The following is a 23,476-nucleotide window of genomic DNA, read 5'->3' as shown; positions in this document are numbered from 1 at the left end:
ATTTTTGATTGTCATTAAACAATGTTAAGTTTGCAAAGCACTAACCCCACTCTTGACCACAAACTTTTTTATAACAGATTTCTATTTATGCCATTATTGCTGAATGTGGAAATTCCCTGATGAAAATATGAATTTTTAAATCTGCATTACGTGGTTATTAAATTGCTATAATGCAAAACATACAACCCTATTTATGATCTACAAACTGTTTCTATAAGCAAATTCTCAGTTCAGTTGGGAACCTCAAAGCCAGGTGCCACAACTGTAGTCCTCATGAAAGTGTGAATGGTTGCTAGTGAGGCTGTGGAAGCTTCTCTCTGAATCTGTCAAGCTTTTAAATGAGACACTAAAAAAATACTTAAACTGAGTATAATAGGTTTCACTGACATATATGCATGGCCCAGGCACTAATAAAACTAATTGGTGTATTGAGAAAGTTCCCATTAATAGAGTATGCAAAACAAATTCTTTAAATGGTTGATCTCTTGTATTTCATCCTTTCTGTAGTCACTTGCTGTCACCTTAATAAAATCTCTTCCAGTTTTGCCACCAAATAGGAAAATGCTCATCCATTCTATTTGTACCAAGGGAACATACCAACCTTTTCCACTGAATGAGAGTATCAATCAAATAATTACAGCTATTGGATAGGCCTTGGGCTTGCTCATAAATTAATTCTGGAGCTCAGAGAGGGCATATGTTCAAGTGAAATATCTGCTAGAGCTGTGATGCCACTTGCAATGGCATAGTTACAAAGATTAGTGTGTAATTTTTTTTAGTACATATTGGTATAAAACAGTAATATTTAGAATTGAGGTGTTACACATATTTGTAACGGTCAAAGAACCCAGTGATACGTGCATTCACAAATGCCTAAAACTAAGCTGCTAGGTGAAATTTGTATTTAAGAGAATAGATTTGGCTTTCTTAAAGTAGTTCCACTTCTGTGTTTCAAAAAACCAAAACACAAACTCTAAATGAAAAGTCATAGCTTGCATAAAAGTTTAGTTTGTCTTGTGATGCAGTTTCGTCTTAGCGTGTGTGCAACGTGCCTCAGGTGGCATGTGACCAGGATTCATCACTGAATTTGGTCTGCTGGTTGGATCATTAGTTCCCCAGGCCAGATATTGACGGGGAGTACATCGTGAATGCTGATCCATGCTCCTCTGTGATGCAGCTAATCAGTCCTAATGTAGTAAAATTATTCTAACAATGTTTTTGTTTTTCTCTTAAACATGGATTGAAATGGTGGATAAAGTACTAGTGTAGCTATCCTCTCCCACTAAGCCTTTGTCTAGGTAAATCAAGAGGTCAACCGTGGAGCACTTTGACCTACAGACAGGCAGCATAACTTCCAGCAGGAGACAAGGACGGATGAAAATGAGAACTAGTAGAAAATGAGATTATTCTCGTTTTCCTCATGCATGAGCCATGCAAACTATTCCTAACCCTGGAGTGTTTCACTGCTGCTATCTAAATAAACTACCAATAGATGGGAATGCCTTAACAGCAGATACCTGCTTAAATGTATTGTCAAATGATTTGGCACAACTGTGACTCAACTCATCTTTCACCACATCTACTTTGCATGCCCTTCTTCATACCATCTTATGTGTTACTAATGTACAACTGAAATTTGTTAGTGTGTGGATCTCCTCCAATACACAGTCTTAATCTTTCCTCCCTTCCTTGCTGTTCTAGTACGTGTACATGGGTGTTTTTTTAAACACGTTGTGGTGAGACTTGGTCACAATGGGACTCTTCCATAAGTCCACAGAACTAGTAGAATTTGATTTTCATAGTTTTCGTAGGTACTCCGTGAGTGTGTTAAATTTCACTCTGTTGGGAATTGTCAGTGGTTTCTTATTTTACCTTTAGTCTTCTATTTTTTATTTTATTTGTTTTTAGTTTTTAAAGATTTTTGTAACAAACTGCTGGCAAAGGATTTGAGGCTTCCTTGTACTTGAAGACTTGTAAAAGTCCCTTAATAGCAATGGTTGCCTACTGCAAGGCATTTTTTTTTTTGAGTACCCATATTTTCTGTGGAAAAGGCAAATTTATGAGGGGAAGCATCTTTAATGATAGCACCCTAGTTTTTGTTCTTCTGGGGAACATGCTAGTAGATTATGCAGCACAGCCTAAGAATTTTATCCATTGATTGTGAATCATACCTTCCAGACATGGAAGCTTACGTTCACCTAAACCAGTGTAAAATTGGTGTATAGCTCTAAATGACCATCACCTTCCCCTGGCTCCCAATTTCTTTTCACTAGAAAGCCTAGTGCCACTTGAAATTTGAATGCTACCTATACTAGTTTGAACTTTGGTTGGATACAGTGGAGCATTATGATAAGCTCCTATCCCATATTAAGTTTCCCCTCTTTAAGGTATGGAAAGAAAATGTACCTGTCCTGCTTACATGCTAAAAGCCCCAACTGCAAAGGCAGAAAACACTACCCTTCTTTAGCTAGCTGCCCAGATGTGTAGCTTTTGCTGAAAACTCCTACATTTATAGTTACGCATTATCATAAGAATAGCCACACTGGGTCAGAGCAAAGGCCCATTTAGCCTAGTATCCTGTCTTCCGACAGTGGCCAATGCCAGATGCCCTAGAGAGAATGAGAAGAACAGGTAATCACTAAGGCTGCGAGTTTGTCACAGAGATCATGGAAGGCATGAGTTCTGTGTCTTTCTGGGACCTCCATGACTTCTGCAGTTGGCAGGTGTGACTGACCCCAGGTGGCCCCGGGACCAGCCTCATCCACCCCTTACACACCCCCACACACAACAGCAGTGGTCCCGGGCTATCCCCCACCCCATGAGCCGCGTCAGTCCAGGGCCACCTCCCCCCTCCAGCAGTGGCAGCTCCTGGAGCACAGGCGGGTGCCCTGGAGGCCCCCACCAAGCACAACTGCAGTCACAACTGCATTTTGATAGGTGTGGGCACTATTAAACTGAACTTCATGTAAAATAACAATACTTTTCAGTGACTTGTTGGGTTTTTAAAAAAAAAACCCAAAACTTACCTGACCATGCTGAAGAACACTAAGTCTGTCTGTGACAGAGGAATGGAATTTAAATCCTACTTGCTACAGACTTCACAGGCCTTCATATTAATCGGCACTCTTGTGCAAGTGCCATCTCCAACTTTCCCTTTCAATGGCACATTCTACCATCTTCTGACTTGTTTTGAGGTAATAGCTAAAGCACAGCTTGTTTCTCAGTGCTTGTGTGTGAAGGAAAAGTAGTTCTATTAAGCGGGGCCCCTGCTGAGTCACCTGCTTTGACAGAGCAGAAGTACAATTCAGTTCTTTGGCATATGGGGGTGACTCTGACATTCTACCCTTTGTATGCAAATCTGACTTCTTCTGTCATGACTTCTGCCCAGCCAACAGCCTTTGACACCAGGAAACTGGCTTTTGGGTGATCAATACTGTCTGTATTGCAGAATAACCGCATCATAAGGTGGACATGTCAGGTCTATAGCTCCACGACAGATGTTAAATCCCCCTTCATGCTCCTTCCATTATCTCTGGGACCCTAATACCAATGACCTCTTCTAATCAGATTTTTTTAAGTGCCAGCTGTTGACTTAACCACACCAACCACATGTTCCAATGAGTAATACTCTATTTTTAGCCAGTGTCCACAAAGCAATAGCACTTGTCCATAGTGATTGCAGTCCACATACATGTAGACAATTACTGTGATAATGGGCCAAGCTCCTCACAAAGAAAAGTAGTCTTGTTCGTTTACTGTCCCATTTCACAAATGTAAAGTAAAATTGGTTCAAAACTCTGAACTTCATCTGGTCATAGGTCTTGTTTGTATATAGGGGAGTCTCAACATTTAGATCCTGCTGGTTAAACAGGTAGCTGTAAGTGCCATCTATGATAGATAACATCTCTGCTGCTTCACTGTCAACAATGCTCCTCTTTCAAAGTGTTTGGTATAAATTAGGGTAAATGGCTCCTCCATAGAAGCATTGACATTGAAAATGACATATATTGTGTGATTGATGTCCAGACCGCTAGACATTTGTCAGCACAGTATTGGCTATGTTGAAAGCCTCTAAAATTCAGTGCTTCAGCATGTCTTGCTGAGGCACTGCCCAGGAATGCACATGCACAAACGAGGTTGTGTGGAGTTGCATGGGATCATACCTCCATCTTATGCCAGTAAATAACACTTGTGGACCCACTGAATTCTCTTAGGGGTAGCCAGCTAGTCCTCAACTTTAACAAATGGTATTTGATGCTTCCGTAAAGTAGTGTTGGAGGGGTGTGTGGAAGGTTATTAGCAATAATTGGACTAAAGGACAGAATATTAACTACACCTTCCTGTACTGTTCTGTCAAAGTTCTTGTTTTTATGCATGGTTTTAAATAAACGTCTCTCTCCACCCCCAAATATTTTAAACAATTTGCATGTGTCAGTTTAGAGGATAGCATCCCTTTATAATGGATCCAGAACCTTGGGGAGCACTTTTCCCCTTGGGAAAATACATTTATCCTATTGTCTGTCTCAAACGTAATTGTATGAAGTGTAGGGCAGGGAGGTAGATAAAGTCCAATTCAATAAGTTGGTTAGCTTTTTGGCTTTGGTTTGGTTATGTAATGAGAGGGAAGATGTCTCAGGGTTTATCATCCATGCAGAGTTAATGTAGGCTCTTATTCAGGTGTTGCGCCTTACCCCCCCCCTCTGAGGCTTTGTCTACACTGGCAACTGAACGACAAAACGACATGCGTCCGACGAAGTGGGTATTCACCCACGAAAGCTCATTCTCCAATACGTCTGTTAGTCTATAAGGTGCCACAGCCTCCATCGTCGACTTGTTACGTTTTTTCAAACAAGCACTTATGCTTTTCTCCTATGCTGTCCTCACACTTTGGAAGAGTTCCTCATAAACAATCTTAGAGCTACTTTATCCTCCTTCGAATCCCTTCTTAACATTATCCCCTTTTCTGTGATGCTGACAAAAAAAACTTGACGACTGTTGTTCACCATTGTGCTGATACCACTGCCTATCATGTTGACCAATGTTGTCTATCTGTCTTTTACTCTCATGTCTGTAATCACCTGTTGTCTTTTGTTTTATACTTAAATTGTGAGCTTTTTGGGTCAGGGACCTTCTTGTTCTGTTTTTGTACAGCACCTAGCACAATGGGGTTTTGCTCCATGGCAGGGTCTCTGACATGCTACAGTAATGCTATCATTAATAAAAATAATCCGGAGACGGATTGCTCTTTATTCAGTGATTACAGTACCTCCCAGTGCAGGCTTGTGAGGGTTGTGCACCAGCAGCGGGTCAGTATATGCCAATTTGGGGAAAGCCAAAACACTGCTAGTTAAGTTTTTGCTACTTTTTATTACCCCTTCCCCTTCTTACAGCTTTTTATCCATGTTAAATCTTCTTCTATTGCAATTAAGGTTGGGGACTGGATCTTAGTTCTGTCAGTGCCTGGGGCAGGCATTTAATGAGAAGTCACCAAGCTCATGTGAGGGCTTTAGACTGGGTGTGCAGCTACCAATCTTCTGTTCAATATCTTCATCAGTGATTTAGATAATGGCATAGAGAGTACACTTATAAAGTTTGCAACCTCTCCCAGCTTGGTATTGTATGCAAGTGTTTTGGAAGATCAGATTGTTTTGAATTTTAATCTTGACAAACTGGAGAAATGATCTGAAGTAAATAGGATGAAATTCAATAATGATAAATGCAAAGTGCTCCCCTTAGGAAGGAACAATCAGTTGCACACACAAAAAATGGGAAATGACTGCCTAGGAAGGAGTACTGTGGAAACGGATTGGGGGTTAGAGTGGATTACAAGCTAAATATGAGTGAACAGTGTAGCACTTGCAAAAAAAAAGCAAACCTCATTCTAGGATGTATTAGCAGGAGAAGTAGTTCTTTCACTTTACTTTGTGCTGATTAGGCCTCATCTGGAATATGTCCAGTTCTGGGTGCCACAATTTCAGGAAAGATGTGGACAAATTGCAGAAAGTTCAGAGAAGAGAAACAAAAATGATTAAAGGTCTAAAAAAACATAACCTGTGAGGAAAGATTGAAAAACTTGGGTTTGTTTAATCTGGAGACGAGAAGACTGAGAGGGGACATAACAGTTTTCAAGTACATAAAAGGTTGTTACAAGAAGGAGGGAGAAAAATTGTTCTCCTTAACCTCTGAGGATAAGACAAGAAGCAATGGGCTTACATTGCAGCAAAGGCAGTTTAGGTTGGACATTAGGAAAAACTTTCTAACTGGCAGTTAAGCACTGGAATAAATTGCCTAGGGAGGTTGTCTAACCTGCTCTTAAACACTCTAATGATGGAGATTACACAAACACTTGTCAGGGATGGTCTAGATAATACTTAGTCCCACCTTGAGTGCAGGGGACTGGACTAGATAACCTCTTGAAGTCTCTTCTAGTCCCACGATTCTATGATTCTCAAGAGCCAGGGGCCTGCTGAGAGCTTCTGTCTCTGAACTCCCCATGACAAAGAACCCTGCAGTGAGTAGGTAAAAGTGGCAGTAACTACTAACACTCTGCTGAGGGAGAAAGGTCAGCAAGCACTCCCCTCCCGCTGCAGCACAAAATATTGAGGTCTGTGCCCCCAAATGTCCTAAGAACACCAGTGCAGCACCAGGGAGGACACAAGAATTTGGCTTTGCAGCATGGCTACTCACACCCAGTCTAAGTTAACCTGGGTGCTGACCACCAAGCTAACTGCAGTTCATGCGTACCCTCCCAGTGCATACACATGGGGCAAAAATGCCTGGGTTAGTGTATTTCCCAACTTAAATTTAGAGTGCACCTGTTTATAGATACTACATAAAGGTGCAGAATGGAATAAAATCCACAAAATGCCTATATCTGAACTTTCTTTCTATTCTGACGTGTGTGTGCGCGCGCGCCAGCATTTCCTGTTTTGAACGATTCTGTTTACTGTCTGGGTTCCAAAATCTCAGGAAGAGTAGAGAATTGGAAATAAATGTAGAAGGAAAAATTTAAGCAAACAACGTAATCATAGCTGGAGATTATATTTTAGTTAGATTTTTGGCTACCAATCCACTTAGTTTTATACGAAAGAAACTCAAAAATAAACCCTCATTCCCATCACTTTGCCTTACTGTTTCAAAAAGGGCAGAAGATTTTTTTATTTTCTGTATACAAAAATGAAATTAAAGCTCTCTGCTTTATCACTGAGGTCTCTTCTGTGCTCTCTTATTAAATGTTCATGTCACCAATATATGATACACTTAGTGTAGAAACTCTGAGACCCATAAGCAGGCAGGAAACCTGACAGTTTTATTTTTACATCTGCAAAGGTGGTTGCTATTGTTTCCCCTGGGTTTCTTCAGCACCACAGACCTGCCTTAACAGCTTGAAAAAACTCCAGTGTTTGCTCACCCCACTTCACAACATGTTTGTAGGTGTAGCAGGGCACCTTCAGCCAATGTAAAGCCACTATGGAGCAGGGCTCTTGAACTGTGCATGGGAAACTTTTTCCATATAGAGGCCAGAAGTCCTCACTGGAATAGTAGGATTTAGCAGATATGTGGAAGTTCAAGGAAGGAAGGCACACTGGCATTCAGAGGCCTCAAAATGCAATTTTAGCGTTTTAACAGTATGTCACTGCTTGAAAACAAAAAAATCCCAACACATTCTATCTCATCTGAAGAGGCTACTAGTTGAGAAACACTGCATCACTGGAATTCTCACCCTTGTATTACGCATGCACACAGCATGGTGGAAAGGAGAGCAAAATTGTAAACGAGAAGAAAATGTCCATGGAAAAAGAACAGGAGTTCCCACCTTCTCCATGTTCTTACTCCTTAGGGTCCTTTAAGGAGAAGCATGGTTACAGAGGTGGTTGTGATGTCATCTAAAATTCGAAGTGCCTCTTTCCCAGGATCCTCCTCCTTCTGTCCCTGAAACCGTGAGTGCATAGTGACAAAAATATAAGTGCCTTTTAAAAACAACAACAACCCCAAAACACTTGAGCAGACTGCACTGCCCTAGAGCCACAGACTTCCATACCTTACTGTGTGTTTTTTGTACCTCTTTTCATAGTTTCAGGCTCCAGGTACACTGGACTTCAGGCAGAATTGAGGAACAGTGTTTAGCCTCTGTTTAAACATGTCTTCAGCTTATCTGACTTGTATTGTGCTTTGACAGCAAGGCTACATATGGATTGGCAAAAAAGGGACTTGTAATTCTCCATTGTTGCAGCTCTACCACTGGTATCAATATTGGGAGGCTTGGGGTTTGTGTGTTTTCTCTGTTTTTTATTCAGACGCTGCTCAGAGCAGGACTAGACTACATGGTGGTAAAAACAGTTACACCCTGCTACAGGGCTATTTTTGTGGCCAGGCCTCTCTGAAGAAAACGCTTTACAACAATGCTGCTTTAGAATTTATAATATGAATTTTAGAACATGGTTCTATCATATCCTATTAACAAAATGGGTTTAAATGGAGCTATTTAATTATGTAGTGTCTTACACTGTGTCTGATACTAGTGCTGTTTGGGTTTTAGTGGTAATTGTTATAATATTCACTTATGATTTCATCCTGGAGAGAGAGCTCTCTAAAGCCTTGTCTAAATGACAAAATTTACCCATCACCGGTAATGGGTGCAGCTAAACAAGTGCTGAGACCACTGTTTCAGAAACTGATTTAAACATAATTGGCTCAACTAGAGCAATTGTCAGCAATGGGTACATTTTGTAGTGCGGACAAGGAGGCATTTTGTAAAACAAACAAAAACCTTAGCAATACAATGTTTCAAAAAGGGCTATATTCCCTCCTAACCGTTTCCTTTTACTATGCTGTTTGCAGCCATACAAGAATGCATGCGAAAACACTGTTTGCATAATTTGTTAAATGGATGAAATAGGATAGAAAAATACAAAGACACGAGGAAGCTCTTTACATACAGTGCAACAAATTTTTTTTCTAACATCAGCAATGTTATAGCAGAGGACAATTTCAAGTCTTTGTATTAGATGCTTGGTCTGTAGCTGTATTCTAGAAAAATGCCTGAAGACAGGCCAGAACAAAAAAATATCACTGAAAATATCTAGACTGAAGGCAGTTTTACTGTCACCACGCAGCAGATTTGGACAGCAGCGAAAGCAAACACACTGTCAACCCTGCCAACTTTCCGTGTGCGGGGTTTTGGAGTGACTGATGTACCTTTAAGAGGGAAGACAACATTTTGTTCTCTAGTATCAGAGGGGTAGCCGTGTTAGTCTGGATCAGTAAATAGCAACAATGAGTCCTGTGGCACCTTATAGACTAACAGACATATTGGAGCATAAGCTTTCGTGGGTGAATACCCACTTCATCAGACACATGTGACATGCGTCTGACGAAGTGGGTATTCACCCACAAAAGCTTATGCTCCAATATGTCTGTTAGTCTATAAGGTGCCACGGTACTCTCTGTTGCTATTTTGTTCTCTAGTCTATGGAGTTTGAAATTTCTAGGCTGACATACTGGCACCAGTGGATAAAAGCTTTACGTTCTGAAGAGAGAGAGAAATATTTTTCCCCTGGGAAAGCGACTTCTGTTCCTCCCAGAAAATTTTGCTTTTGGGGAATCAATTGAAGTCATAACAATCTTATGTTGGAAAAAATCAGTTGGTGCTGAGAGTGGGATAATGAGAAATAAAGTCAATATGGTGGTTTAAGCCTGAGAACAGTGTATACATTTTTGGAGTTTGTTTCATGTGGGGTGTGAGGGTCACTCAGTTATGAATCTAGGAGATTTTTTTGTGTGGATTGTGGAGTGAATTTCTAACTGGGAAGACTAATCAAATGTGTACAAAAGTCCTAGAGGGATGTATATGAAACAGAATAATGGTTACAGGAAGCTTATATATCCTGTGTGTCAAAGCAATTTAATGAGATTTTTTTCTTGCAATAAGACAAGCTAACTGACTTTATATTTGGAAATAAAAGGTAGCATGTTTATTGAATGGCTCAGTCAGTTGTAAGGATAAGCTAATGGAAGTGAAATGAGTGATTACAGTTTATGCATTGAATTGCAGAGGATTAGGAAACTTCACTTATTTTTCAGTGATGCAGATTTATTCAGTTTTATTTATAATTAAGGTGTATGCATTATGATCTTACAAACAGAAATACCGTTTGTTTAATTTAGTGGTTCAGTACATCAACAGTTAATATATGGAGCTGCTTTTGTCTTTCCTGGTTAGTTCCTACTGCTTGTTTCCTTTTGCAAGAGAGAAAAACTTAAAGGAAGGATGTTAGCTGAACTCTTGTACCTATAAGGTAGTATGCTGATCAGTGAATAATAGTGAACATTGTAGAACTTCATCATTGCAAAGCCTGCACAGGAGTGGAGCTTTTTTTTGCACTGATGACAAGCAACCCTCAGGATAAAAGAAGGCTGTTAGGGAGGATACAGTTCTCTTCCCCCCTCCCCTCCCCCAGCTTGTCAGTGGGTCTTCAGCCTGCTTTTGGGGAGACACTAATATGTTGATTCTAGATGCAAGTTTAGCTCCTGCCAATAAAGAGTCCGCTACTTTGATAACATCCAGAGTTGAAAAAATTCCAGTAAATCTAACTGCTAACAGTAATGATATTCCTTGATTACCAACACTAACAACTTTATACTACAGATCATGCAGAGAAGAGAATTTTCATGAGTAATCTTGATGTAGGGTGGGTTGAATCTATGGATCTGCTCTATCTGCAAAAGGAAATATGCCATTGAGAACAAGTGTGCTGTTCCCTCGGGCAGATTCATGGAAGAGCGTGTTTATCTCTGGGATTAAGGCTGCATCCATTCTTTAGAACCATTTTGTCTTGGTGGCACAGTCAAAACACAGATTAATAGATAGTAGTCTCTGGTGCAGCAGACCCTGGGAACTGGTCCGAGGATTCAGATTCTCAACTCCATAACAGAGAGCCTGAGAGCCTTGGTTTGAGCTGGGATTCTCAGGACTTCCAGGTTCCTGCTACAGATCTGAGAGCCAAACTGCAGCTGGAGCCAGGGCACCTGGGTTTTTCAAGCTTATACCTAGAAGCAAGGAGCCTAGACGCCCTTAAGTAGCAGGGCTGCCCCAGAGCCTCAGCCGGAGCCTGGGCTCTGAGTTTTAGGCTCCCAGCTCTGTGCCAGGGAGGCTGGTAGCACTGCTGCATAGTGGAGAGCCTAGCAGTAAGAGCCCCAGCAGTTTCTGTACCGTGGTGCTGTGGATCCTGGAACACAGGCCCCCTGGCATGTTTCCATTGACAAAAGTTAGGTCAAATCTGTAATAGGTTCACCAAAACATCTTTCCTCATCAAATCAGGATTTTCTGATGAAACAATCATAGAATCATAGAATATCAGGGTTGGAAGGGACCTCAGGAGATCATCTAGTCCAACCCCCTGCTCAAAGCAGGACCAATTCCCAGACAGATTTTTGCCCCAGATCCCTAAATGGCCCCCTCAAGGATTGAATTCACAACCCTGGGTTTAGCAGGCCAAATGCTCAAACCCCTGAGCTATCCCTCCCTTCCCCCCTGGTTAATTGGACAACATTTGTCTAGCTCCATTATTGATCTTGTTCCCCATTGCTTGTTTAAATGTTCTGTGGCAATCGGGTAGCCAGCATATTATCTGCATTTTATCTTTTGGCAGAGATTACTGCAAGATTCAGGAAAATTTGTTCTGGATTCTTCTGATCAGATGACTTCTCCTGGATGATGTCAGTTGGAGTGGGTTGCTACAGAAATTCTTACTTTCAGGAAAGAAGTGGTTGAGGAAGAAATAACATTAAACTTTGTAAAGGCCTCAGATGAATGTTCATGACAAAAGTGTGCCCAGTAGCCTTGACTAATTGTATACAGCAGTTTATGACTAAAGCCAGGCAAATACCTGATTTTTCTATTTGCTGACAATTCTGAAAAGTCAAAAAAATATTTTTTCTGGTCAGACAAAATGTTTCATTTAGATGTTGAACATTTTTTAATGTTTACTTTTTATAAGAAGACTGAAGTACATTTCTAAATGAAAGGTTGTTCAGAATAGATAAATCAAAAATATCTAAATGAAATGTTTAGGCGGGTGGGAGGTTAGGTGTCTTCCCCCGCCCCCAACAAAAAAAAAAACCCTCCCCCAACAAAAACAGTTCAGCAAAATTGACAGGAATTAACATGTTTTGGTGTTGCCAAATCTGCAATTTTCACCCAAAAAAAGTTTCAGTTGAAACATTTCATCCAGCTTTCCTTATAATGAAACGTTTTATTGAATGGAAGTTCAGTTAAGGTAGCCAAACTACCTTAATTCTGCCCTCATTGCAATGCCATGAGAAAATGAGACTACCTTATCTATCCAGAACAGGGTTAGTTTTATACAGTAGAATCTCAGAGTTATGAACACCTCGGGAATGGAAGTTCCTCAGAACTCTGAAATGTTCATAACTCTGAACAAAGCACTATGATTTTTCCTTTCAAAAGTTTACTGCTGAACAGTAACTTAATACAGCTTTGAAACTTTACTATGCAGAATAAAAATGCTGCTTTTAACCATCTTAATGTAAATGAAACAAGCACAGAAAGCTTCCTAACCTCATCAGATCTTTTTTTAAACTTTCTCTTTTTACTTTTTTAGTAGTTTACGTTTAATACAATACTGTATTGTATATGCTTTTTTTTGTCTCTACTGCTGCCTGATTACGTACTTCCAGTTCCAAATGAGATGTGTGGTTGACCAGTCAGTTTGTAACTCTGAGGTTCTGCTGTATGACAGCAAAAGCTAGAATGCTTCGCTCTTTATCTTGGGCCGCCTTTATGGTCCTTTTTCGTTCACCAGAAAGTGGGTGATACAGATGACTGATTTAGACAAATACTGTATGTCTTCGGACAGCGTAGCTCTTAGTACTGGAAAAATGTATGTACCAAACCAAATAGGAAAGTGGTCTGCAAAGCTTTTTTTTTTTCCCTTTAACTACTCCATATGCAGAGGAATAAAGATAGACATTAAATATGTTACATGCATACTCAAAGTACTTTAATAATTTTTGGCACAATCTAAAATATAGTTGTGCATTAGCAATAATTGCAACAGGTGGTTTGTGGGGTTGGGAAAGGAGAATGCAATTACATGGTGGTTCAGGAAGACGCTGTAACCAGCCCAAAGAGTTGGTAGTTTTGGTCAATGAGGGGGCTGTGAGTTTGGTCTTGCTGGCTACTTATGGTGTCTCAAAATTCTGGTGGTCTGGAGGGGTGATTGTAACCATGATTTAGAAGTGCTCATCCCTACCCTTATTTGTGTCTATGTAATATCTATTCCAAAATAATTTTGTTACAGTAATAGTCCTTGAGCTGTTTAAGAACAGTATTGATTCACTTTATTCCAGGAAGCCTTCCAGTTTTCTCAAAAACAAGACAAAAACACTAATTATACTTTGAAAATGTAAACAGAAATCCTTTTACTTTCCAAATACAAACCATGATGGTATCCTTACATGCACAAGTGGAGTGAATGTGCACATAGAATTAATGTGTGCACAGTTCCAGCGTACGCTTCTAGCCCTTGCTCTGTCAGAAAAGGAAACACGCCGCTGTTTTAGTGTGATTGTTCTAAAATAGTGACTTGCCCATTGGCCTACTTGCAGCCAACACACTCTCTTAGAAGACAAACACATTGACTATTTTAAGATTTGTACTTCATAAACATCATTGGCTTTTTTTATTTTGAAAATTTATTTTGGGTCTGCTAAGACTTGCTGAATTGTTTGATAATGTAATCTAAAATTAAATAGTTTTTAAAAAATGCATACACTTTTCAGCAGCCTAATGTTACAGAACTAGGCCACAGTCTGCACTACAAAAATTAACAGGCTTAGTCATGGAGGTTAGGCTGATTTGGACACAGCCATGTTTATTACTTGTTTTGCATATGTGGACAGAAAACATGTTCTGAACATGAGACCCAAATTTTAACACTGGTAGATATCTAGGTTTGTAACATGGTTCCCCTATCTATCTCTCCTGACCATACTGGTGGTGGTAAAAATAAAAAAAACACACACAACACTTTTTGTAATATGATTTAACTATAAATTTGTTAGACAACCATAATTTTGGTAGTGTAGATGGGAGTCTTGTTCTTGTCTTGGTTAACTAGGAACAAAAACAGTGAAGGGGAAAATATTGCCAGCCTGTCATTTCTTCATTGGTTGTATGACAAACTCTTCCAGAAGCGATTGGCTTGTATCCTTCTGTTAATAAGTACAACTTTTTTTTTTGGCTTGAGTTTTCTGATAATATATTTTTCCACCATCCTTTTGAGACATCAGAATTTCTGCATCATCTCTTGTCATAAGAGACTGAAATACATTCTATAAAATGGCTTTTGACATTGAAGAATGAGAGAGAGGGAGACATGGATATAATAAATGCAGTTGTGACATGTATGAAAAAATAAAATATATAGAAAAATTTGACTTCTGCATATGATTTCTAGAAAATTACAAGATCAGGCTTGTTTAAGTAGATTTACAATAATTGAGTATTAATACGTGGGTTCAGGGGCAGCTCCAGACCCCAGCACGCCAAGCGCGTGCTTGGGGCGGCATACTGCGGGGGGCGCTCTGCCGGTCGCCAGGAGGGCGGCAGGCGGCTCCGGTGGACCTCCCGCAGGCGTGCCTGCAGAGGGTCCGCTGGTCCCGCGCAGCTTTGGTGGAGCCGCGGGACCAGCGGACCCTCCGTAGACATGCCTGCGGGAGGTCCACCAGAGCCGCGGGACTGGCGACCGGCAGAGCACCTCCCGCGGCATGCCGCCCTGCTTGGGGCGGCAAAATGTCTAGAGCTGCCCCTGCGTGGGTTTATTAACATAGTAGTAGAAACAATTGTGGGTTATTTTCCTTTTCTTGCCTCATTTAGTTTTGTTTTAATAATCAGTGGAATGGTAATGGTGATGCTAATGTAAACAATAAAGAAAACATAGATGCTATATAGTCAGTAGAGCAAAGGACTGACTGAGTCATGGGGTCTCTCTCTCTGCCAAAGACCTGTTTTTGATATCGTTGGCAAGTTGTTTAACCATGTGCACCTTATTTCCCCCATCTGTAACAATCCCCATTTTACCTACTTTAGACCTTTGAAATACTCAGATTAAACGATTATATAATTTCAGAGTTTCATTCCTACTCTTTTGTTATTAACACCATATATAGAAGATGGTTTTAATTTAAATCTCAAATTAAAATCTTATTTATGATCTAGTTGAGCAGTTAATAGGTCTGAGTGTACCTACGTAGAACTTAAAATATCCAAATCTACATTGCCTTCCTATGGGTCAAATAGATAATTTTTTTTAATGTCTGCAGAATCTAAGTTTTTAAAAAACACACACACAAAAACAAAAGAAAAACTAGCCTTTATGGTGATAAAGAACCTTCTAAACATGAATAGAGTGTAAATCAGTGTAGCATTTTACTAAAACTGCAATGGAGAGTTCCATTGCCTATGTTGCTATTTGTAGAATTTCCAAAGCTGCAGCAGAGAAGGCTGATCACAATCTTATTGCTATTTCAGAATTTTGTGGACTGCAGTGAAACTGAAAAGAATTGTCACTTTCACTCTGCTGCTCCTTGAGAAAACTGAACAGTGGCACACACAAAAAAGAGGTCGGAGTAGTGGAAATGTGCTCCTTGCAGCAGCTGGAAATAATCAGCTGAGAGAGATATAGGATAGCAGAAACTTTCTAACCAACTCTCACAGCAGCCAGGAGGCTTTGGGGTGGAAGAGAGGAGGTCTGAGTAGAAAGAGAACAAACGTACGTTCTCCCTTACGGCAACCATGGGGAATTTAAGATGGAGGGGTTGTCAGACACATATTAACCAAACACTAACACCAAGCAGAATGGAGGAACAGCACCCTGACAGGCATCCCAGGTCATTACTTTCAGAACATTTGGGATGGGGACTGTTGACTTAATTGAGTGTTGCATGTGGACATAGGAGCTCCTATCTTTCAAATTAGTCTTTCCCTAGCAGAAGACAAAACCTAGCTTTTACCTTTTAGATAGAAGAACTTCAAAGCCTTGTGTGTCAGTGATTGGAGATGGATAGATGTGTATGTGGGTTGGCAAGACCACTGATGAGAATTTGGGAAATGTTTCAGTAGCAAATTACTGTACAGATTCAGTGTGTAGACCTGGAAGTGATTACTTAGCACAATTGCATATCTTCCAAGTTACTATTTTTAATACAAATTGAAACTGTAAAGCATAGTCATCTGTGAGGTTAAGCTATTTATAACTTACAGGTGAGTGTTTTAATTATTGGGGGTAATGTAGTGGGGAATGAAGAGAATTGTTTAAATGTGTTTCAAGCATAAGTGCAAATCATTTTTAATGGAAAAATTAATCCACTTTATTTTTTTTGCAAATCACTATATGTATACTGTTATAAGTTTGCAACAAGTATGAATAACATCTGTGTTGCTAGTAATTGTACCATTTGAGAGATTTAATCCATATTAAAAATGTGGATTTTCCCCAGAACTTCCTTTGACATAAGAGTTTGGGTTTGCCTCTCCCCACCCTCCTTGGTAAAATGCAATAATTTGTATGTCCTACCCCAATTTCATGTCAGAAGTGCTCAGATACTATGTCAGTTGGGGTTATATAAGAGTCTATATAAAGCTGCTCTATCAGTTCTAATTTGTGAGGTTTATATTTTTCATTCTAATATGTTTTAATGTTTTACATTTATTTAGGTCTCTCCTGTAGGAATCTATGCTTAAACTGGTTTCTGTTGTAAGTTTACCAAAAGATTAAGAAGATGCCTCCAAGACCATCATCTGGTGAACTATGGGGCATCCATTTGATGCCACCAAGGATCCTTGTAGAGTGTCTTCTACCTAATGGAATGATAGTGACTCTAGAATGCCTCCGTGAGGCCACACTACTGACTATCAAGCATGAACTCTTTAAAGAAGCAAGAAAATACCCTCTTTATCAGCTCCTTCAAGATGAATCTTCTTACATTTTCGTAAGTGTTACACAAGAAGCAGAAAGAGAAGAATTTTTTGATGAAACACGGCGACTTTGCGATCTGCGGCTCTTTCAGCCTTTTTTAAAAGTAATTGAACCAGTAGGCAACAGAGAAGAAAAGATTCTTAATCGGGAAATTGGTAAGATGTTCTGTGTGTTAAAGCTTCCTGATTTACCTAGTTAATAAACTTGATCAGTTTGTCCTCTTCAAAATACTGAAAGAGGAGTTGAAATAAGCATGTGATTCTCATCAATTGCAATTTGCTGCCATCTTGCAAAAATTGCAGCTGTCTGGCAGAGATTAAGGGTGGTGTTATGAGCTATATAGCGAAGACAGTGATCACAATAAAACCAGCACTCCTTTATTGTGTTGTGCAAATAAAAAGTTGGGATTTTAACTGCTGCAATTCTTATTTTGGAGAGCGAGTAGCGGCGGGGGGGGTTGAACTAAGATACGCAACTTCAGCTACGCTATTCGTGTAGCTGAAGTCGAAGTATCTTAGTTCGACTTACCTAGCCGTTCTCATGGCAGCAAGTTGACTGCCGCAGCTCCCCCGTTGACTCCGCTTACTCCTCCTGCTGAGGTGGAGTACGGGCGTCGATTCGCAGAGTGATTTATCGTGTCCAGATGAGACGATCCCCAGTGCATCGAACACTACCCGCCAATCTGGCAGGTAGTATAGACGTACCCAAAGTGTCAAAATATGAAACAGATATTTCCTACTGTGGGGTGGAGAAGGGGCTTGAAAAATCCACTAACTATGTTGAATGTGAAGTTGTCCCTAATAAGTCATCAACTTTTGCAGACTCAAAACTTTTGTTTTGTTTTAAAAGGAAAAGTATGTAGCCATTAAGGCTAGAAGATAAATTTCCAGCCATGAGCCAAGTATAAGTCAGTCAGATGCAATGTCTTTCTTTTTTGCCTGGTTTATATGCAGTTTTTGTACTGGTATAGCTATTTTTGTTAGGGATGTTTATTTTTTTTTAAGTGAAATAGTTATATCAGTACAATCCCTAGTGTGGACACAGTTATAAATGTACCTTGTACCAGAATGATTTCTTCACCTTCCTGTATGGGTATAAGCCATACTAATATAACTGTGATGCACTTGTGGGATTGTACCGTTTTATCGCTCTCAGTAAGTGAAAGCAATATAACTTCTGTGCGTAGACACAGATTTAGTTGCTTTGGAAAATTTCATCATGGTTCCTTTCATTTGCTTTCCATGGTAATTTTGCCATATGGTCCCAAGCGTGAGCAATGACATCCTTGTGCTGAATGCCAAGGAAGAGCACACTGTAACTGGATACTGATTGCATTTGGTTTATTACCTTACAGTCAGAAACAATTTGAGATCTTCAGTGAAACAGTAATGATTGAAGAGCTAACGGATGGAGGCTGGGAAAGGGTTGATCAGTGCAGACAACCGCTATTTTTGCAGCAGTTAGGAGAATCAGGGTGCAGTGCCAAGAAAGAGTGCCTCCATCCAGTGTGTTTGGGGAATTCACATTTTAGGCACTTGATAGCTGATGGTTACAAAAGATGAGTCCCTGGGTGTAAGGTCTGTGGACAGCACCCTGTTAGGAATCCAGAACCTTCCTCTTCATCCTAAAGTGAGTCTGGGGGAAAGAGTAAATGGTAAATTTTCCCAGGTTCTGCCCACATGTAATAGCAGTATAAAATTAAACTCATTGTAACTACTTTTGAATTCTTAAAGATTAGAGACTGATTAGAGATTTAAAAAATCTTAAATTCTGAAGCACTTAAATTCTGATGCAGTCACTGGGAAAAAATACTAATGTGGCAAGTAGTTGTGATCTGGTCTAAGTCTACTCCGCTCTTTCCTAGCAGATTGTTCAAAGGGGGTGAGAGGGCCTTAGGTTCTCAACAAAGCATTGTCTCTGGCTTCATATCTTTGGTGCTGTTTGTTTAGTTTGCTGGCTATTAGGGCTTGAAAGGTGTATAAAGGGATGGGTATGAGTAGGTAGGGTGAGTTTGTGGGTGTGAATGAGAGTGGAAGGAAGGGAGGAAAGTGGAGGAAACAAGACAGTGGATAAAAAATCATGATTTTAAAATATCAAGTAATATTTTATCATTCAAATCAGATTTTTTTTATTTATATGTTTCTAATTCTTTCTCTCCCTATTTTATATTCTTATATGGCTAAAGTGGATATCTTCTGCTTGTTTCTTCAATTAGTTTCCTGCTTGGTAGTGGAATTTCAGATTATTAGGTTTCTTTGCTAAAAAGTTTCACACTTAACATGAAAAAGACAAGTCCAGGATTTCATTAACATCCATACTGTGTGTCTTAAGAGCCTAACTTTTAGGTTCCTGCTTCTGAAAACTTTGGCTAGAGTGATTTTTTTTTTGTGGTTTTTTTGTTTGTTTTTTAAATAAAGTTTGCAATAACTTTGTTTAATGTATTGAAATAATTTTCTTAACACTGAAGCAGTTTTGTTCTGAAATGACAGAGAAATTTTTAATAAAATACTATTTTAGCCCCCAGTGCTGCAAACACTTATGCATGCACTTAATTTTTAGCAAATGAGTAATCCTGTTGAAGTTTGTGACATTATTCCTGCGAGCATAGTTATGTACCTGCTTACATGTTTACAAGATCAGAGCCTTAATTTTTGATATTTTTCTTTTGCCTATATATAGCAATTTTGTAAAATTCAAATAAGCTAGTTCATTATAAATTTTAATGTAATGTGTTAACACAGTGTCTAATTGGTTTTACATAGCCTCAATCTGATTTAAGTCAGTTGTTTAAAAAGATTTTAATAATGTTTTTAAATAGTCTTGGGTTTTTTTGTTTTGCTTTTTTAAAGCATGCTTAGAAAAGAAGACTTCACAGAGAGAATGAGATGGGGGAGGAGGGGGCAGAACTTTTTCAAACTTGGGTGGAAATGTTTGGTTTAATAATGCAAATTATGGTAGTATGCTTTTATATTTATCTATCCTGCACTGATCAACAATGTGTTTTACAATTATAACCACATCACACTACAAAACCAGTTGGCTCACCCCTTCTTTTCTTTTATAATGTTGTGTGAGTTTTCTCACTACTTGGTGTATTTGATTGACTAAGAACTGTTTGGAATAATCACTACAGCAAACCAGTTTTGTTTAAATGCTTTTTTCTTATCCTGTTCCAGTCTGTCAGTCTGAAAAATTAGATAACTATATTTTGTAAAATAAAATCTTGTAGATAAAACATGGTGATAATAATCTTCACTTTTTGCATTGAGTTTGCAACTTTACTGCTCACTTGAATGTGGCACTACAGTAAATATTCATGCTAAAAATAAGTTTTATGAGCCAATCTTAAAGCCTCTAACAGATGCATCTTAAATTTATTGTAATAGGGACATATCAAGTGAGAACTTATTTTTTTCCTCCAGGGTACCCCAAAATGTTACTTAAGATAAACTATGTGGTTAGTATAGACCAGTGGTTGTCAAATTTTTGTATTAGTGACTCCTTTAACACTGCGAGCTCCTGGGTGTGACCCCCGCCCATAAATTAAAAACGCTTTTTTTATATTTAACACTATTATAAATGCTGGAGGCAAAGTGGGGTTTGGGGGTAGAGACTGACAGCTTATGACCCCCACATAGTAACCCCCAGTTTGATAACCCCTATAGACTTTTTTCCAAGTTCAGGAAAGTTGAAAAATACAGTAGTGGTCCTGAATAGGTTCTATTAATCACTTATCAGTACAATCTGAGCAGAGGCCCCATTTGCTATGGGGTGGGGGGCAGTTGGTTTGGCCCTCTGCCCAGACTTGTCATAGCTCCTCACCAACTAGCACTGTGGTGTCTCCCCTGGACCTGTGGGGGCATTGGGTCAGGCTGGCGCTCCTACTGACCGCATTGTCAGCACTGCTCCTCAGGTGGCAGCCTGGGCCAAAGCTGAGTCTGGAGCAAATCAGGTTCAATACCTGCCCTCGGCTAGCCATCAGTGAAGACACCCTCTCCCCTACCCCTACTCCTTCCCCGCCAGCCCCTCGGATAGGAGTGGCTGAATAACCCCTCACAAGCAACTGTGGCCTCAGCAGGAGGCGGGAATGGGGATGCTGATACAACTTTGCATGCCTACTCAATCCCCATAGCATGTTTCTGAAGTGACGCCCAGAATCAGAGGGTTCCATCCTTTAAACATTTACTTCTGTGGATAGTCCAGCTGAGGTAAATGGGACTATGTGTCTGAGTAAGAATTTGCAGGATTGGTCCCTTGCTGAATCTTCCAGAGCTAAGTTAAGTGCCTAATGTGACAGTCAAAGCTTAAATCTTGAAGCTATTCTAGAATATTGAAAAGTTGATGTGCAGTAAAGTAGATCTGGAAGTATAGAAGGAAGCTGATGAGGGCTCTGAGCACTCTGTGTGAAACCCAGTCAAGGTCTGGGGAGAGTCCTGTAACAGCAACTCCTCTGCCTAATTTAAGGAGTTTCATTAACTGACTTCAGAGGAAGTCTCATTAGTCCTGTTCCTGTCGAGGATGTTGGCGGTGATGAGGACAGGGGAAGGCATCCAGTAGTGACCCAGAAACTCCCCAGGTTATTTCAGTGAGCGTATGCCGTTCTAACCCTTTCATGTGCTTTCATCTGGTGCAGTGCTGCCAGATTTACCAGGTACGCTGTTACAGTATAAGGTTGTTTTCATTATACAGCATAGCTGCAGGAGTGGAAGACTAGTGGCTAATATAAAGTGTGACCAAATATTTTGAATTGCTTTTATAAGCTGCTTAAATACAGGATGTTTATTCTGTCAGCAATAGAAAAATAGTATTTCTATGAAAAATGTACTACAATATATTTATTAGTCACTGACTATTTAAATATTTTTTCAATATCTTAGGTTTTGCCATTGGCATGCCTGTCTGTGAATTTGATATGGTTAAGGATCCAGAAGTACAGGACTTCAGAAGAAATATTCTTAATGTTTGTAAAGAAGCAGTGGATCTTCGAGATGTGAATGCACCCCATAGTAGAGCATTATATGTCTGTCCGCCAAATGTTGAATCTTCACCTGAACTGCCCAAGCACATATACAGTAAACTAGATAAAGGTAAAACAAATGTTCGCTATAATGGTACTTATTTCTATTAACAAAAATTTCAGTTAGTGCAATTCGTGATGGCAGACAGGTGAATCATTATTTATGTAGTATATTTAATACACTGTAGCAACATCTTACAATTTGGTTACACACTTTTGTCTTCGTCAGGATAACCTGCTTAGGAGTTGAACTCAAAAGAAATGCCACGTTTGATCAAGCACATAGAATATAGAACATTGAACTAGGAAAACATTTACAGCTTGAGTTATCCAGTTATTGCACTGATTGATGCAACTGTTTCAGTAATTATGTGACAGGGTGGACTGATTTGCCAGCTGCTATTAGCATTTTTGTCTGAGTTCAGAAGTGTCTCTAATAATATTTAGAACATGTAGAATTAAATGATCCTGGAAACATAAATTATCTTTTAGTCCTTAATTACAGAATAGTCATATTGTCAGTGGAAAAAGATTGGCTCAATAAGTCCTAGTTGTTTAGAAATAGTTTTGTAGTTAAATGACCGTTTGAATGTACGTGTACTTGGACAGTAAGACCAGAATGGCTTTTTCAGAAGTCAATGTAAGTAGAGTCCTCTGAGCACCTTTACAGAAGGTTCTCTGCACTTTGGGCTGTGAATTGTGCCTGCATGTTCTTTCAGTAAGGATTATGACAAGCAATTCCGAGCCTGACCAATTTCTTTAGAAGACTATGTATGGCCAATAATAGAATCTGATGTTATTTCACATTATTCCAGGGCAAATAATAGTGGTGATATGGGTAATAGTGTCCCCGAACAATGACAAGCAGAAATATACCTTAAAAATCAACCATGACTGTGTTCCTGAGCAAGTTATTGCTGAAGCAATCAGGAAAAAAACACGAAGTATGTTGCTGTCATCTGAACAACTAAAACTCTGCGTTTTAGAATACCAGGGCAAGTATATTTTAAAAGTGTGCGGCTGTGATGAATACTTGCTAGAAAAATATCCTCTGAGCCAGTATAAGGTGAGTTACTTGTTGTAAATTAATGAATTTATTTAAAAATACACTAGAAGAATTAAAATTGGGAGGGCAGTAAGGGAATAATGTATTAAGATTCTGTGACTGACTTAAGTTTCATTTCTTGAACTTATTCAGAAGGCTAATATGAATTTTCTTTTTCCGACAACTAGTTCAAATTTTTGTGCAATTGACTTTACTGTGTAAAGTTAATTGCCGTATAAATAAAAATGCAACGGAAGTGCTCAGCTTTGGCCTATCCAGGCTGCCATTGAAGTAAGTGGGAATTTATTCTGATTGAATAAAGGCCAGTGCTGAGCACTTTTGGAAATACCACCCTAAATTTCTGAAAGAATGCTAAATTACAAAATAGACATTACTACTGTAAATGACATTTTT

The 23,476-nt window shown here is 39.4% G+C and overlaps 1 protein-coding gene across 9 annotated transcripts in view; it reads left to right on the top strand.

Moving 5' to 3' along the window:
* The window catches only part of PIK3CA (phosphatidylinositol-4,5-bisphosphate 3-kinase catalytic subunit alpha), a 68,760-nt gene that overhangs the window by 8,457 nt on the left and 36,827 nt on the right, over positions 1–23,476 (top strand). For 7 of the 9 annotated variants that reach the window (XM_039487927.1, XM_039487924.1, XM_039487929.1 and 4 more), the window contains 4 exons: positions 7,841–7,940; positions 16,739–17,155; positions 21,878–22,087; positions 22,833–23,083. In XM_039487927.1, the coding sequence (XP_039343861.1) occupies positions 16,804–17,155; positions 21,878–22,087; positions 22,833–23,083 (813 nt within the window). In that variant the 5' untranslated portion in view covers positions 7,841–7,940; positions 16,739–16,803. The remainder of the gene's footprint in view (positions 1–7,840; positions 7,941–16,738; positions 17,156–21,877; positions 22,088–22,832; positions 23,084–23,476) is intronic. The other 2 variants (XM_039487930.1, XM_039487923.1) reach the window with 1 other exon arrangement.

Source organism: Mauremys reevesii, linkage group 9, assembly GCF_016161935.1.
Source record: "Mauremys reevesii isolate NIE-2019 linkage group 9, ASM1616193v1, whole genome shotgun sequence".
Taxonomy (NCBI): Eukaryota; Metazoa; Chordata; order Testudines; family Geoemydidae; genus Mauremys; species Mauremys reevesii.
The sequence above is the reverse complement of the archived record's forward strand: the minus strand, read 5'-3'. Positions and strand labels throughout refer to the sequence as shown.